Source organism: Chaetodon trifascialis, chromosome 11 (assembly GCF_039877785.1).
Source record: "Chaetodon trifascialis isolate fChaTrf1 chromosome 11, fChaTrf1.hap1, whole genome shotgun sequence".
In the NCBI taxonomy this organism is placed as follows: Eukaryota; Metazoa; Chordata; class Actinopteri; order Chaetodontiformes; family Chaetodontidae; genus Chaetodon; species Chaetodon trifascialis.
This window is the reverse complement of record NC_092066.1, coordinates 1,878,844-1,895,814: the sequence shown is the minus strand read 5'-3', so window position 1 is coordinate 1,895,814 and position 16,971 is coordinate 1,878,844. Positions and strand designations below refer to the sequence as shown.

At 48.4% G+C, this 16,971-nt stretch overlaps 1 protein-coding gene across 2 annotated transcripts in view; it reads left to right on the top strand.

The window, feature by feature from the left end:
- The first annotated feature begins 222 nt into the window (after window positions 1-222).
- efr3a (EFR3 homolog A (S. cerevisiae)) overlaps window positions 223-16,971 on the top strand; it is a 90,046-nt gene continuing 73,297 nt past the window's right edge. For both annotated transcript variants that reach the window (XM_070973660.1, XM_070973659.1), the window contains exons 1-2: window positions 223-475; window positions 738-864. In XM_070973660.1, the coding sequence (XP_070829761.1) occupies window positions 855-864 (10 nt within the window). In that variant the 5' untranslated portion in view covers window positions 223-475; window positions 738-854. The remainder of the gene's footprint in view (window positions 476-737; window positions 865-16,971) is intronic.

Below are 16,971 nucleotides of genomic sequence, written 5' to 3'. Positions count from 1 at the left end.
ACTCTTTAGTAAATGATAAATGAATGAAAACAAACACTGTATAATCACTGCATGTGTTTTATTTGTATTATTATTAATAATAATACCTTTTCCACTTCCAGCAGAAGCTTTCAGTGTTTTTGTTTATTTCCTGTTAAAGTTGACAGCATACACACACCGCATCATGTGGATTCATCGCACGTGAGAGGCTGTTAAACACGTGATGAAATGAAAATCAGAGTCATATGAAAGCATATTTGGGTGAATGTCTCCCTCCTCGCTCCACGGCGCGGCCACCGGACTGCGCTCCTCGCGCGGGCTGCTATAATTAGCGGTCTCGCGGCTCCTCCGGGGTCCCCGCACGAGGAGCAGCGGCGGGGGAGTTTTTGGAGCTGCTCCGCCGCACCGCACACTTCCGCGTTGTCCGTCACCGTAAAGCAGGAAGCACTGTAGTAATGTGTAGGAGTTGATCTGCCCTGCTGCTGTTTACCTACAGGTATGTCCGCCGGTCCGTCCCTGAAATGTCTCACTAATGTCTCCGTGTGTGTCCTGCTCACCCGTGTGGACTTTACTGAGACGTTAAGTTAGCTTCTGCGGCTAATTCCTCCGGGCAATCAGAGTTACCGTTCGGGTTTGTCCGTGAGGGACGCAGCGGGCGGCTTTAGCCCGCTACTGGGGGGTAATATCTCTCTGTTGTGACTGAGACCGGCGGTTAAATGTGTCGTGTGGGCTCACGAACAGGTGATTTCACGTTACAGAGTCGTCATTCCGATGCCAGGTGAAGTGAAACCGAAGGAGAAGCTACATGGAGGCTAACTAACCCGGGACCAATCGGTGCTCAGCGTACGGAGGAACTGCGGTACATTAGCGCCAGGATGCCAGCCGGTGAGTGTGTGTGTGAGAATGTGTGTGTGTGTGTGTGTGTGTGTGTTTGACAGTGAACGTGTGTGTTGAAGAAATACGCTTGAGTGCGCGAGTGGTGCGTTTACTGTCACAGCTTTGGCTTATTATAACAGGTACGGAAGGTTCAAGTTATAGAAAGTGCGGTGAGGCGTTCACTGACACAGGTAGTGTGAGGCATTTGAGGCTTCTGCTGTCTCTGTGACACCTGTAGACCTGCGACAAAGGGATCAGTTAACCATGAGAACAGTCTCTTGATGATCATTTGGTCCTGAAAATGCAATTTGATATTAAAAAACAAGTCTGTCACGATTTCCCTGAAACCCAGCTGACAGTTAAATATCTTGTTTTGTGTGACAGACAGTTCGAAACACAAATTTGTTTGATTTACTGTGAGGAGACCAAGTAAGCAAACAGAGGTAAACACCTGAGAGACTGGAATCAGTCATTTCTTGAGTTCAAAACAATCTTTTATTGAATTATTACATGAATTCCTCTAGTCACCTGTGACACCTTCAGGTACCGTAGTTTTCTGTAGTCACTTACTGGTCGCACAAAACAAGACATCTGAAGTCGCCTCTTTAGACTCTGGGAAACTGTGATGTGGCAGTCTTCACTCTTTTCTGGGTTTTTATAGACTGAACAATGAATAGATTAATCAATGACACACTGTTTTAATCAGTGAAGCTCTGATGCAAAAGTCACCTGGTTTGCGAAGACGCTCATTGCTGTGCTGCATTCAGGGGGCGTTTGTGATTTTGAACGGTTGCTCTGAAAAGCTGCATTGCTTAAAAATGCCAAAGGAGCATTTCCTGCATCTGCTTTTGATCAGTGCCACTATTTATGAGCAATGAAAGGTCAGTGCGGGGTGAGTACTTCACTGTCCCCTGTTGTAGTCAGACCAGAAGTGAGCAGGTGAGATTTACTCACACGGCACGTCTGAGACAATAAAAAGCGCGGGCGCGGTTGTAAACATAAACTATGGGAGACAGCGTGGCTAGCAGGCTAACAGCAGCACCTTATAAATTATACAGCTTGTAATCAAAAACTTTACTGTCATCGCACCACGTCGGCCACAGCCAGGCAGCTCCCATCACTCTTTACCTCTGCTCAGAAACACGTGCATAGATATGTATAAATCACATATGTGTGGACCCAGAGGTCAGTCCTTTCTCAAACACCTCTGTTTACAGAAGACACTGGAGTCTTACAGTCTTTACAGAAGCAGATGGTGCGTTCAGGGTCAGCTGTTGAGGATGTTTGTCAATCCTTAATCTAACGTCTGTCTCTAAATACTCAGTTGTGTTGTTTTGTCTAATGTAATTCACCTGGACAAAGACGTACTTTGAAACAGCCGGTCAGCTCGTGCAGCGTTTCCGGAGTGGTTTACATTTCAAACCGTCAGGCGAACACGTTAAAGTGACTTTCCATCGCTTTGTAGCAGCTGTTGACGCTCTGCGTGCGCTGCAGCTCGACTGACCTTTTATTTAATCCTGATGCATGCCGTCGTCTGTGCGCCTGCTTTCGCCTGGTATACCTGCTGTCTCACGTTTCAGGACGTTCCTGGAATATCGTTGTATTTGTGGAGGTGCGTTCAAGAGAAGGAACTCAGAATGAACGTTTCATCTAACTGCTGAAGCCAGTGAGCCAGACTAGCTGCGCCACATGCTAGCTACCTGTTGCGTGTCTCTTATTTTCTGTCAGTAGTGTCCTTGATTCCCACGTTAACTGAACACAGCTCTGGATGAAACGTCCCTCTGCAGCGACGATTTGATGACGAGAGGCTCAAAGTGACGAGTTCAGAGCTTAAACCAGTCGAATAATCGATTAGTCGATCGACAGTAAAAAGGAAAAAAGGCCAAATTCCCTGTTTTCAGATTCTCCTGTGAAGCTCGTTTGTCTTCTAGTCATTCAAAACGAGAGATTTGATGAATTGAGTTTGTGCTTTAGGAGGCTGTGACCAACAGTGAACGGTTGCTTACTCGAACAGTTAATCTGGACTTTGTACTGGAGCTTGTGATCAAACTGGTTTCCAGCAGGTTGTAGAAATCTCTGGGACGGTGAGTGAAACCTCGACAGTTTTGCTTTAATTTTTCATCTTTTTCAATAATTCATCACAGTCTTGCTGCCTCTGCAGCTTTGTCAGCTGCCTCACAGACCCTCCTGACACGAAGCAGCAGAGGCCCGACGCCGATCAGACGCCGTCTCCGTCAGTCCCTCTGTCCCGACGTTCACCTCTTAGCCTAGTAGAGCATAGCGTAAACAAGACACAAGCCCTCGGAGAGTGTGTCAGTGTGTGTGCCGTCATGTCTGACACCGTTTCTATTTTGGGAAAGTTGGACTTTGGGCGCCCTCGGCGTTCTTCTCCTCCAGCAGCTGCTCTGGCAGGTAACCAGCTGCTGTTTACTGGAGAACGATTCTCCCCTAAAAACCCAGTTGGCTGCCGAGACACGCGAAGCAGGATGAGAAATCGGCATCTGCGGCCTCAGGAGTCCCCTCCGGACAGGCTCGCTACGCCTCGGAGCGGCCGCCGGCGGTTTGACGTGGCGGTGGAGGAGGCGGGGATGGTATTTCAGACTGCTGATGTGTCTGAACATCGGCGCTTCGCTGCAGGCGGCGTCTGCAGCTTGAAGGACTCTGCGGCCTGCAGACTGTAATTACTCCCAGTGGCAATCTGCTGATTACATTAGTGGTAATGTGACACCTCCAGCATCGATCCCTGATGGGCCAGTGAGCATGTGTGTGCGTCTGAATATGTTCGTGTCGTGGACAGATGACACGCAGAGAGGATGAGGGACTCGTCTTCGTCCTGCTGCTGGTCGACAGAGACTTTCTGATCAGGCTGGAAAAGTGATGATTGTAATGAAGACGATCGTCCAGTTCCTCCAGTGAACCACATTTAATCTGCCTCAGCTCGACATCCCTGAATCACTCAAGTAAATAAATAAATTAAATAGTTAGCATCACATAACCTGCTGCTGCGTTCACTGTCACCGATACACCAACGATACGTGAGCAAGTGAAATGGACCTGGACACATGCTGTGATGGGTTACAGCTTTGTGTGTGTGTGTGTGTGTGTGTGTGTGTGTGTGTGTGTGTGTGTGTGTGTGTGTGTGTGTGTGTGTGTGTGTGTGTGTGTGTGTGTGTGTGTGTGTGTGTGTGTGTGTGTGTGTGTGTGTGTGTGTGTGTTGGCCCTCAGTTGTAATTGTTTGAAGGCGGTTTGAGTCACACAGAGGCAGAAAGTGGACGGACCTGCGTTGATTTGAGAGAGCAGCGTTCAGTGCTGCTGCTATTAATAATCGACACTGATTGTGTGTGTGTGTGTGTGTGTGTGTGTGTGTGTGTGTGTGTGTGTGTGTGTGTGTGTGTGTGTCACTCCTGGGTCTGTTGTGGTCTAGAGGCTCTCATTATCCTCAAAGTGTTAACCACCTCAATTAAGTGATTATGTAGGACAAACCCGCCGTCGCTGCCGTCCCTCACTCTGCTGCTGCTGCTGCTTTAGGCTGAACGAACAGTCAGATAAGCACATGCTAGATATGCAGAGATAAATGATGGGTGGAAGGAGGCCCGCTGGAGACTGAGGGTGGTTGGACTCGTCTTCATTTCTCTCCTGAAAATGTGTCTCCATCTCCCAGTGGGACCCTCAGTCAAACTGGGATCTGCAGCTGAAACCGCCAAGACGAGCGGCGTTAAGCGAGCGCTCTCATCACCAGCGGTCTGAGAAGGCAGTCACCTGAGAGCGTTTGTTTCCCTCAGAAGTAATGAGGAAAGAGGCGGCTCTCAAACAGTGACGACAGGACGGTTATTAAGAAGGCAGCCGTGTTTTCAAAAGACTGCAATCAGCAGCACAAAGAGCGGGTTGCATTCAAGATCAATGAAGCGTTCACGACGGCTCACAGAAGTCCAGAAGAGGACGTTGGTGGAGTGAAGTTAACTCGCACCGTCGGTTTCTTCTGTGAGGAACGATGGCGGCCTGTGACGCACGTGTTTTCAGATTCAGTCCGATCCAGGAGCTGCTAGCAGCAACAGCTAATAGCTAATTTGGCACAAAGGTTCAGTGTGGAGGATTTAGGGGAATCTAACAAGCATAAGTATGTTTTCATGAAATCACCTGAAAATACGAAGCGTTGTGTTTTTGTTAGCTCCACAGAGGGAGCAGTCTGCCATGTTTCTACGGTGGCCTAGAACGGACAAACCGAACGCTGACTCTGGAGAGGGGCTGAAGGCCTCTGTAGGCTTTCCTACATGCTTGTGAATCGTCTTGGTTTTGGTTCGAGCAGTGGACACAGAGGCCGGGTCTGTCCTGCAGTCTGTTTTCCCTCCAGCGGTTCAGACCCGCAGCTGACGCCACGCTGCACGTGGGACGCCATTAGGTTAAGAACTAAAGGTGAACATGAAAGCAGCGTCCCTTTGTTCCGCCCACAGTCCCTCGAAGGTTCATCTCCTTTTCCGTCACACGTGTGCCGCCTTTGGTTTTGTCGTGAAGTGTCTGAATGGATCTGGGCCGCCCGCAGGGAGGTTTCCGCCGGCGAGGACTCGCTCGTACGGCGTGTGTCTGTGTCTCAGATGCATCGGGACTGTTTGGACGCAGAGTGAATCAAAGTCATTCAAACCAGCAGGCCTGCATTGTTTTGATGCTCCGCCGGCTGATTGTGTGTCTCAGGACGGTTCCTCCCTCAGTTGTCGGCTGTGATTTGTATGCACAGTGGAAGACGGTTTGTTCTGCAAAGGAGGATTTGGCCTAAATATAACTTCAAAGGAGACGCGCCTCCCTCTGTTTCCTCCGCCGGTCGCATCTTTGCAGCGAGTGGAGCTTTTATCTTGGTCTGCTTGTTGTGTGACGCTCGGCTCTTCTGCTTTCTGAAGGATTCTGGCTTTCCTCTGGTCTGTTCTGCACTCGGATGTTTGCTCGTGTCTCTATCATCGTCAGACAGGTGTCTGTGCAGAGGCGCCGAGCAGCAGGACTGCAGCAGCTTTACTTCAGTCCGCCGTAGAAATGACTGCATGCTGCAATTAAAACACACCTCAGCGAGCAGGTATTTGTATGCAAATGATGATGAGCTGAATGCAAGTGGAAAACCACCATTCCAGCTCGCTGATAAACCGCATTCAAAGAGCCGTTTCTCCAGTAATATGCACATGCCACTCATGTTTTCAATGTGTTGTAGTTCAAACAGCATTAACGATGGCAAATACAAGTGTTTGTTCACTAAAACTGAACTATTTCTCAGAGAACAGCTCATGTTTTAATAAGAAGTGATGGCAAAAGATTAAATGTAAATTGCTTTTTTGCCGTTAAACTGTGGCAAAAAAGCAATTTACTTTGCTGCCTGTTTGTGGTGCACTCATAACTCCAGCTCCCACAATGCCTTTCACCTCAGTGTCAGGATTTAAATTCCTCTTGGGAAAGCTCTCTGTCCCTCTTTTGGTCCTCTTCTTGCATGCTGTCTTTGTTCTCAGGGAACGTGCGACCGACGCTCGCGGCGCCGCCCTCCGGCTCTGCTCTGGCCTTTTTAGGACGTGAGACACTGTTTGTTGAGTCTGTGGAAAGAACGTGTGAGGTGGTTTCATAATGACCGAATAATGGAAAAGTGAGAGAACCGCACAAACAATATGAGGCGCAGACGAGGAGGGACTGCGACAGAGCTGCCATCAGTTAATCAATTAGCTGATTGTCGGCAAATAGTTGAAGCTTTCTTTTTATGTTACTGTAGATGAAATGTCTTTGGGTTTTGGACTGGCGCTCGGACAAAAGAAGACAGTTAATGTTGTCCTGTCCTGAGATCTTATAGATTTATTGATGGGCAGAACAGTAAGCAGACTGATTGATAAAATAAAAGCTCGTAGTAGCTGTCCATCCACCCGTCTGTCCATCCGTCCATTCGCCAGTCCGTCCTGCTGAAACGTTGTAAATAACAGCACGTGGTCAAACAGGAAACAGTCTGTTGTCTTTGTTCTTTCTTGTGTTTAACAGCTTCCATCAGCAGTCTGTCCACTGTTTGTCTCCGGCAAGCTGAAGTGGACGTGCGACTTGCTTCCTCTTGCTTTTGTCAGTAATTGATTTGCGGAGGAGAGGCGAGGTCTTTCCAGATTAAATTCGATTGACTTCTGATTGATTGTTGAGCCGCTCTAACAGAATAAAAGGTGTGAGCTCGCTCCTCACCAGCGCTCTCCAACTCTTTACACCTGTAGAAGTGCGTGGACAGTTTGTCTCCACAGATGAGAGAGAAGAGACGAGGACGCTGATGATGAAATGCAGATGAATCAACAGTCAGTGTCAGCCAATCAGCACACTAACTGAAATCATATGGAGAAAGACATGGCCGAGTGGAGGAAGAGGAGAAATGGATTTTTAGCTTCTCTGGTCCCCTCTGTCCCAAAATGTCTCCAGATGTCCTCACTTTTTCAGATGTCCTCACATTTCTAAAAGATTCACTTTTAGAAATGTCCTCATGCCCTAAAACGAAGACTAGTCTCACATAGATGGAAGCACACAGAGAAAAAAGCTGTTACACAACCGCAGGCCCACACACACACACACACACACACACACACACACACACACACACACACACACACACACACATTTGAAATTCCTTCAGCAGCACTGCCTCTCAGTAAATCTGCATAATTACACTCCAATCAGGATGATTAAAACACCGTCAACCCAACACACACACACACACACACACACACACACACACACACACACACACACACACACACACCCCACGCACTCCCAGAAAACACTCATTCATCTCCATCTTTATTTGTGTGTGTGTGCGGGGCATTGAAGTGTCCCCCCTCGTCTCTGTGGGGGGTCTGTGCTGAGGAGGTTTTGGGTGTTTCAGCTGTCCGGGCTCGACTGTGCGGCGCTGCAGGTGAAGCTGCAGCCTTCAGCAGATCTGCTGCCGCCGCCGCTGCCGGCGAGGGGAAACACAAGCACTGCAAGGTCAGAGATGAGAGTCAGTGTATGAGGGGGGAGAGAGAGGGAGAGGGAGAGGGGGAGAGAGAGAGAGGGAGAGGGAGAGAGAGAGAGGGTGGAAACACAGAGAGAGACGGAGGCGTCGAGGTCCACCTGGCAGGCCGTCCTCCGCTTCGCCTCCACCAGGATGGATTCAGAGAACAACGAGTCGGGTAGGCTGTTTTTCATTTGTGGCTCGTGTGTGTGTGTGTGTGTGTGTGTGTGTGTGTGTGTGTGTGTGTGTGTGTGTGCGTGTGTGTGTGCGTGTGTGTGTGCGTGTGTGTGTGTGGACAAGCCTGCACGGCGGCGGCCATTGATCTGCTCTCTCCCTGAACTGTCGAGCCCACTCACCCCGACTGTCCAATCAGCCGCCTGGATCTGCTTGACTGACACACCTGGAGGCCAATCGCTGTGCCGCAGGGGTTTCATGTAGTCGTGTAGTGAGGGATACGCCTCGATACGACGCTGATCGATGACTCCTCAGCCTTGTTGTTGTTTGTGTGACTGAAGTTTGTGCTGATTCACTTCAGCTGCTGCAGCATCATTGAGCCTCACTTCATTTCACGTCCTGGACGCTTAAAATACCCCCAAATCCATATTGTTTATACTCTGCATATCTTGAATACAGCCTTTAATGTATGCCTATAGGATGTGTAATGTCACATGTTTGTGAAACCGGCCAGGCTGTGCGGCAGTGCTCGACTCGTTCACCTCCAGGTCAGGTTCAGGTGTGTGGCCTCAGGCTGGTGTGTCTGACATCCAGGTGGATGCTCTCAGCTGCGTCCTTGGTCCCAGTCACGTGACCTCTCTCTTACCGCAAACTAATGAGCCGACAAAGTGCAGAATATTAAAATATGTTCTGTTTTCTTGGTTTGAATTCAAGTATCTTCTCAGACTCGATTTGCGGTTTGTCACCTCAGCCTGTTTCGAGACGCTTTGTGAACATTTGACGAGGCGTTCGCGGCCCACCTTCAGACTGTGCGATGGTGCAGCAGTGCTAACGGTGACGTCCATCATTCCACTCCAGCGGTACCTGAAGAACCTCGCTCAGCTGTTCTCTGCACGCCGTCTGTGCTCAGGTGAATCTGAGCGTGAAGGACTGAGCCTGGACGTTCGTGGTCGTCCTTGAGCCTCCGGCTGGCAGATGTTTGATTGGCGGCAGCACTGAAGCACCAGAGGTCATCTGTTGTCTTTCACGCTCAGTTAGGTCCCTCCCACCCAACCTGCTGCCTCGCTGCTGCAGACGCACACGCGTTTGTACTTCTGTACTTGCGAGGACCCTCATTTAAATGCATGTGTGGCAACTAAATCCAACCTGAGCTATTTTTAACCCTGGTTCTAGTCCTCTAATGTCCTGACTCAGCAGAAAATGCAAATTAGTCCTCACAGACACACAAACACATGTAGAGACAAGTACACACAGGAACAACACACACTTGTCCTGTGGTCAGACTAGCTGGCAGTAAAATACACAGTGACACACACACACACACACACTCTGACAGACAAACACACACTGCAGGCAGAGATGCTGAAAGACTGAGGGGACAACATGAGGACAAACGGACTCCAGTTGGACATGATGGAGCAGAACAGAGTGATGTTACATGAGCTCAGTCACTCCCCCCCCCATTGGTCCATGGTTTGACGTCTGTCTCTCAGGTCTCTGTGGAAAAGGGTTTGTTGAGTTTTCTTGTTTTAACTTTGAATGAACTGGCCCAGTTTGTCAGACCACCACCACCAGTGAAGCTTCCTGACTGTGGGTCTGTGTGTTTGACTCCCAGCATGCCTTGCGCCTGTAACCAGTGAGACAGATTCAGTCTAACGGGGACTGTGTCCTGATGAAGAGACGTCAGTGATCGTGGATCAGACGCTCTGTCCGTCGTCTGTCTGTCCATGTCTTGCCACACCTTGTTCGTCATTGGTTGGATTTTAGTGCAGGAGTCTGTTTATTTTCAGACGTGCTCTGATTGGCTGAGAGGATGACATTGTTCCTCTCTGGCTTTGGTTGGATTCCCGTCCTTTCTGCACAGAAACCTGTTTTTGTCTGTTTCTCAGCTGGTTTTCAGCCTGATCGAAGCTGCTTTACGTCTCCTCAGCTGCTGTGCGTTGGGCTCAGGTTAGCTTTCACGTGTTTGTCTCCTGACGTTGGCGAGCCCTCCGTGCTCTGCTGGAGTAGTTATGAAGGCGCGTGGATCGAGCTCGGCCGCTGACGTCGCTCTGGAGATGTTTTGAGTGTCAGACGGCTTTTTCTGAAACCTCTCAGCCACAACATGAAATCTGATTTTTGTCCAGAGTGTGAAGAAAGCCCCCCGTCCCCGCCTCAGGCCGCCCTTCCTCTTCCTCTTTCTCTTCTTTTTTCTGCTGACCTGTGCTGTACGTTAACATTTTCAGACATTTTGCTGACATTTAACTTGTGTCTCAAGACATTGTGCCGACAGTGAGCTGTGATTTGTAGGTTTTTTATCTCAGGTGAGCGAGGCAGGTCACAGGTGGAGGCAGTAACACGTGTTTTCTTCTTGTACTTCAGCATACTTTTAACTTTTACTTTTGACTGTTGGTCGCCGTCTCTCTTCTGTTCGACTGCTGGGACGTTGAAATCTCTTTTCTGACGCTGAGCTCCAGTTTCACTGTGTGTTTCTCCGGCGTGAGCTCAGTCCAGACAGCCACAGCTGACTTCAACGAGGTGTTTTAATCTCAGCTTTTTAATTATGAATGTTTTAAATCACTGACTCACAGACTCCACTGGGCCAGTCAATAATGGCTGACAGCTGCAGACAACATGACTGAGTTATAACGGCCCGTGCGTGCGTGCGTGCGTGCGTGCGTGCGTGCGTGCGTGCGTGCGTGCGTGCCATTGCTTTGATAACCAGAGCTGCTGATGCTGACGGACCTTCAGTGATCAGGTGTGCTGTTTGGCTTCGCTGCCACTTCACACTTCACTCCGCCTCCTTGATGTGATTGGTGGAAATGCATGAAACAAAATGCATCCTGATTGGCTGGACTACACTGAACTGAAGTGAATATTAACTAAAAGTTTCTGATTTCACGTACTGCAGTGACGGGTTTTTAACACTGCTGCATCGTCAGAGTTTAACTTCTAATATGATGCAACTTAACTATTAATTAGTTTAGTTTCATCAGTAATTTCTGAAAATAATACAAGCAACAAAAAGCAACATCAAGGATAATTACAGTTTAGCAAAATTTGTCTTTAAAGGACAAAAAAAAGAATAAAATTGCAAAATTCTGTAAAACAAGTCAAATATGAATGAAAAATGTCTGAAACATGAATCTGCAGTTCTTTCTATTTGTTTGTCAGCTGACGCTGAAGTCTTTGTAAGATCAGTATCAGCGGCTAATGTGTTGGAAATAAAAGCCAGCTGGTGTTAAATGATTTCATTCAGAAATTATTGGTGCATGCAGTCACATCCATCAAGTTAGCTAGTTAGCGTTAGCGGCTGTAAGATCACAGGCATCATCATCTCAACACAAACTGAAGTCGCCTTCTTCACTCGGTTCTTAAGAGAAGAAGAAAGTTAATCCCAGATTATGACCCTCAGTGCTGCATGCAGAGTCCACACAGGGTTCACGCTTCCTGTCCGTGTCCATTGAAGAGGATCAATAACGGATCAAACTGATTAAAAATAAACAAACTTTCGTTTTCGTTTGTCGGATGTTGTGAAAGTGTCACCTGCTCGGTGTCACAGCCGCGTATTCAAAGCCGGAGGCCTGATCTCACCTTTCCAAATGAAAGGGGGTAAACTGAGACGCCATGTTTCCCAGAAGGCCGAGTTCCTGGAGTCTGTTTCCGTGCTGCAGGATTAATTGATGTGCCCGTGGCTGAAGTCCTAACGTGATCAGTTTAATTCGCTCTCTGGCAGATGGAGCAGATTTTATTGCTGATAGAGATTCATTCAGTCCCACTTGACTGGATTAGACACACGGCTTCTTCTTAAAGACTGTTTCTGACACTAAACCATCGGACAGCGTGTCAGCGCATCACACACACACACACACACACACACACACACACACACACACACTGTACCAGGTGTGTTGAGTTGGTTTCTTCAGGAAATAACTTTAAGCCTTTTGGTTCTGCTGAAGTGAAAATAAAAGAAGATAATAAAAGACCGGAATGAGATTTCTGCATAACCATCGATCCCGCGCTCACTCCCTCGCTGCTGCTTCGTATATTTGTTCAATCCCAGCTCAAACACACCTGATTAAACTTAATAAGGTATTGATCAGCCATTGATTGTGTGTGTCAGGATCCTGCAAAGCCATGATAAACATTTGGGGTTATTCCAGCAGATATCGATCGCTGATTTTCTGATTTATGATACTTGTTTATTTGGCGGTAGTTAATGAGAGTGCGTGTTTTTGGTACTTTGACCCGCTGTCAGAGCTGTAGTTTCCTAAAGCAAAAGCCACATCCCTTCAGACAGCTGTTTGTTTGATCAGATCACGTCATGTCATCAACTTCATGTTTTTGACTGCTGGTTGAACAGCAGATATTCCACAGGCACCGGCTTGGACTGTGGGCATTTTCTCCTGACGTTATAAAGCTCAGGTGAGAAACTGGAAAAATAACCAACAGGTTATTAATTAGAGCCCTTAAACGTGTAAAAACACCTCAAAAAGACAGTGAGGTACTTCAGCCTGACATGATTATATGACCACAATGCACTGTATGGTCTGAAGAGCCAATCAGAGCGCTGGATGACTAAATGCCTGGTACTGTATAAAGCGAGGAAGAGCCTGAGCTCCAAACGTCGTGCTGCAGATAATTAAAGTCCTTCAAACAGGAGCCTTTAGTTTCCCTACGTGGTCTGAAATGTGCCAGAGGTTGTTTTTCCTTTCCTGGAAAAATGGCTTCTCTTGTTCTTAAAACCAAGTTGCTTAGTTCAAATACATTTTAATGAACCCGGACCGTCTTTTGTTCGTGCTCCTGCCGAGCAGTTTGGAGACAGAAAATGAGCGTCTGTCTCTGGTCAGCCATCCAGAACTGAACCACAGTTTCCACTGAATCTGGTTTCCATACATGGTCATCGGCAGCAGCTCCTGCTTTTGTCTCTGAACGCCACGTGTTGGAGGCTGATGTTAGACCTGCCTGAGCCCTGAGGCGGCGTGTTAATCACTGTAAATGTACAGTCAATCCATGGTTCTCCAATTCAGAGCAAAGGTTAAGAACAGTCAAACTCTGAGGGATGTTTGACTGTTAGACATCGTCTCCGTCCACTGTGGAACGGTGTGTGAAGCTTTTTCAGGGATAAGTAAGGTCATTAATACTTCATTCATCTTTAATTTGATCATTAATCATCTTTGGAAATACACATGTTCATGTGACACTTCCTGAGCCTCTGGCTAATCGCTGGTGCTAACTGTCCTGATGTCCGCTCAAAGACAAACAAGCTCCTATAAATGTAGTGATGCTCTTAACAAGCAGTGTACAGTTTTAAGGGAGTGAACAATGGAACAATGTGAATGTGAACAATTATCCCAGAGTGTCTGCTCCGCGATGCTCGGACCTGAAGGCGTCTCCCTGCTCAGGATAGCCACGCGGCACAGCTCCATAAATCATTTGGTATATGGTCATTTCATGGTCCGCTGCCTCAGTCCACTGCTGGACACTTGCCATCACTTCTCTGCAGCTGCAGTCACATGATGAACGTCATGATGCCGCTGTCTCTCTCAGGTCCTCTCAGACTGCAGGAGACATAGGTTTGTCCTCACGCATGTCTCTGGATGTTTGTCTCCTGACAGCAGCGGCTGATGCATCTGCACTGAGAACGTCAGTTTGCTCTTCATTTTGATTCTGATCTGTCACGCAGGCTTCAATCCATCCAATACTAATATCATCAATGACATCATCAAGCTGCGCCCCGCACACTTGATGTACACTGATGTCATCACAGCCAATCCAATTTAGATTCTTCAAGATCCGCAGCAAGAAAAATTATTCATCTTCTCCTGCGCTTCATTCAAATCTGCCTGCACGTGCACCAGATATTCACAGGAAGCAACGCTCATGCTAACCCAACATTTCCTGCTCCTGCTTCACATTAATAGCACTTAACTACTGAAGCAAAGATGCTGGCTAACGCACCAGATACAGTCCTGTTTGCTGTTCCAGGTGTAATTTGAAGCAGTAAAACGCACCTGTCTTTGCCGCAGGTGTCGTCAGATTAACCAGGACTGCTGCATAGTCCGGTGAAGGTGTTAAATTAGGAATACTCTTGTCTTCGCAGCCTAAATCCTCTCACTGAGACGCTGCAGATGCACCCATCTGTTCAGATGAGTAATACAGCTGTGAAGCAGCTGAGTGCTCTGAAACACAGTTGTCTCCTAAAGAGCAGAAAGAAGCTCCTCCAGGGAAACAGGACACACTGATTGGATGTCACAGCGGCTTCCTGTCGTAAAACTGTGCTCGCTCGCCCTCGTTCGTCCAGGCTTTGGCTCTGTTGTGCAGCTTTTCCCTTTGCAGCGCTCTAAAGTGTCACTTGTGGAGTGAAGGCTGCAGCTGAACTGTGTTTTAGACGTCGCTGTTGAGGCTTCCCTTCAGACTGAGCCACGGTTTGGGCGCAGCTCTCGCTCATTGTCATCCCTTCCTGAGGTGGCGTTTGGCGGTCGGCTGTCTGTCAAAAGAGGAAGCAGCAGAAAATGACCCCACTCAGACGTTATTAAACTGCAGTTTTGAGACGTTTCCTGTGTGACCAGAGGTTTTATCCGCTGCTGACGGACCTTCAGCAAAGACCTTCAGCCTGGTTCATCCAGCTGTCGTTGCAGAGCCCATTCGGTGTTGGATAATAGCTGTGATGGCTTAAATGCATGTCAGCAGGTTTGAAAGTGTTTTTTAAATGAATCCAACCGAAAATATCTCATCACACTTTCAGATATTTCTGTCGTCCACAGTAGAATTAGATCTGCAAGAAAAATAAAAAAGGCCCCGTTCACTTATTTAGCAACTCGATCCGGGCCAAGAATCAGCTGCTAAAAGTATTGGGATTGAACTCGCGCTGAGCTTCCCGCGCTCAGCGTCTCCGTTTTCCCGCTCTTCCTGTAAAGTCTGTTCATCAGAAGCGTTTTTATGAGTCATATTTCAGGCGGAGGAGCCAGAAAACCTGCTTCACGGTGATCCTTCTCCTTTGACTGACACACATCTGAGCACCGCGGGGAAAAGAAAAGCAGGGCTTTGATCCCGTTTCCTTTCGGGGTGTTTTTGATGATCACAGTGTGGCGCAGTGCCTCCGCCGCTCAGCGTGAACTCCCATTGTGAGCTGACGCGGAATTGAAGGCTTGGCAGATAGAAGATGGAAGTCGTCTTTTGATGCCTTTTTACCGTCAGCGGGGAAGCGGTGGGGTCACCCCTGTTGACTCGGATTGTTTGGAGCCACTCAGATGAGGGACAGCGGCGTAAATAAATGTTTTGATATGCTGGTGAGACCGCCATCGAGGCGCACGTGCTGTTTGCATTCATGCACACATTGAGTTAGATGGAATATGAGGTGATGAATCATTTCCTGTCGGCCGGTCACGCTGCTCGTCTTATTACTTGACGGGGAATGATGAAAAGGCTCACTGAATTGAGAGGATGGTATAAGAAAATTTGGTGCCAATCAATAGAAGCAGGACTGTAAATATGCAGCCAAAGGAAGGCGATTGATCCGAGCTATGCTAGCCGCACGGCTCGCAGTGGCACCGCTGGTTGATTGGTCCACCGCTTCCAGCCTGAAATACTCCACTGATTTCCATGAGATTTTGTCCAGACGCTCGTTTCTCAGACAGTTACTGCTACAACTGGATGATCCCTTGACATGTCCTGCAGCGCCAAACATCTCAACAACTACAAGACAAATTCAGATCACCATGACACACAGAGGGCGCGCAAATGTTAGCATGCTAACGTGCTACATTAAGACGGCGAACATGGTGAACATTGTACCTGCTAAACAGCAGCATGTTAGCATCGTCCCCGTGGCCGTGTTAGCATGCAGATGTTAGCATTTAGCTCGAAGCGCTGCTGTGCTTCAGTGCAGCATCACAGAGCTGCTCGCATGGCTGTAGACTGTTCAGGTAGAACCAGAGCGATCTCATTCATACAGTGATTAGGTACCTGTGGGTGGTGCAGGTGTGCAGGTGGAGAGCAGATGGAGGAGAAATCTGTGACCTGCCAAACGCAAATGTTTCAGTCGGCTCCATCAGACGCTTCACTTTTAAAAATGGCGGCCCTCAGTTTTCCCGTGCGTTCCCCCTCCTCCTCATCTTCCTCAGCAAACACTTCAGAGCAGCTTCATTATGAGACACGCACGCACACACACAGACACACACGCGGTGGCCTCACAGTGCGGAGCTATAAAGACCTGAAATGAAGTGAGCGTGCAGGTTTGTCTGTCACAGATTCGCTCTCGCCTCGTGATGAACATGTGACGTGTTTGTGAATGCGTTCACTGCAGCTGTTTTCACTGAAACGAACGTCCAGAGATAAAGAGCGAGTGTCTGAAGTGAGCTGGAGGGCCTCGGCGCTCGGCGTCTTCACAGAAGCCGGTTTCCTGTGAGACTGAAAGCCTTCTCAGGGAGCGTCGAGGCCTCTGACAGCTCGGTCGTCATGGATGACATTTAATTGTGCCCCGTGGTGATTTCTGTGCTAAACGAGTTCGTCTTGGCCGTCATCACTGTTCCGATTCATTTAATAATGTCATGTGTTTGTCAGCTCCATGAACGGCCCCATTTCAGAGGCAAACAAACAAACACATGCACTGACAACACGTTGTTTACAGGCCGAACGCACAGCAGTGACGCACAGACAGTCGAGAGTACGACGCGTAGCGGCCAGCGGGAAACTTTCCCTGCGAGCAGGTGTGTTTGTCCGCGGCCGACAGGTGACTTTGAGCTGCCCTGCAGTGCTCCACCCTCCTCCACCCTCTGAGGTTTCCTGGTGAGCTACAACGTGGAGCAGTGCTGGAAGCTGACGTGGGGACTTAATCAGCGGAGGTCGAGAATCAAACGGCTGATAATCAGTGATTTTGTCTGTGTTGTCAGAGTCCCGTCAGATTTAATGACGCCGTCTGTGGAGCTCTGCCGCTCTTCGTCTTCTGCTGCTCCTTGGTTATCTTTCCTTCA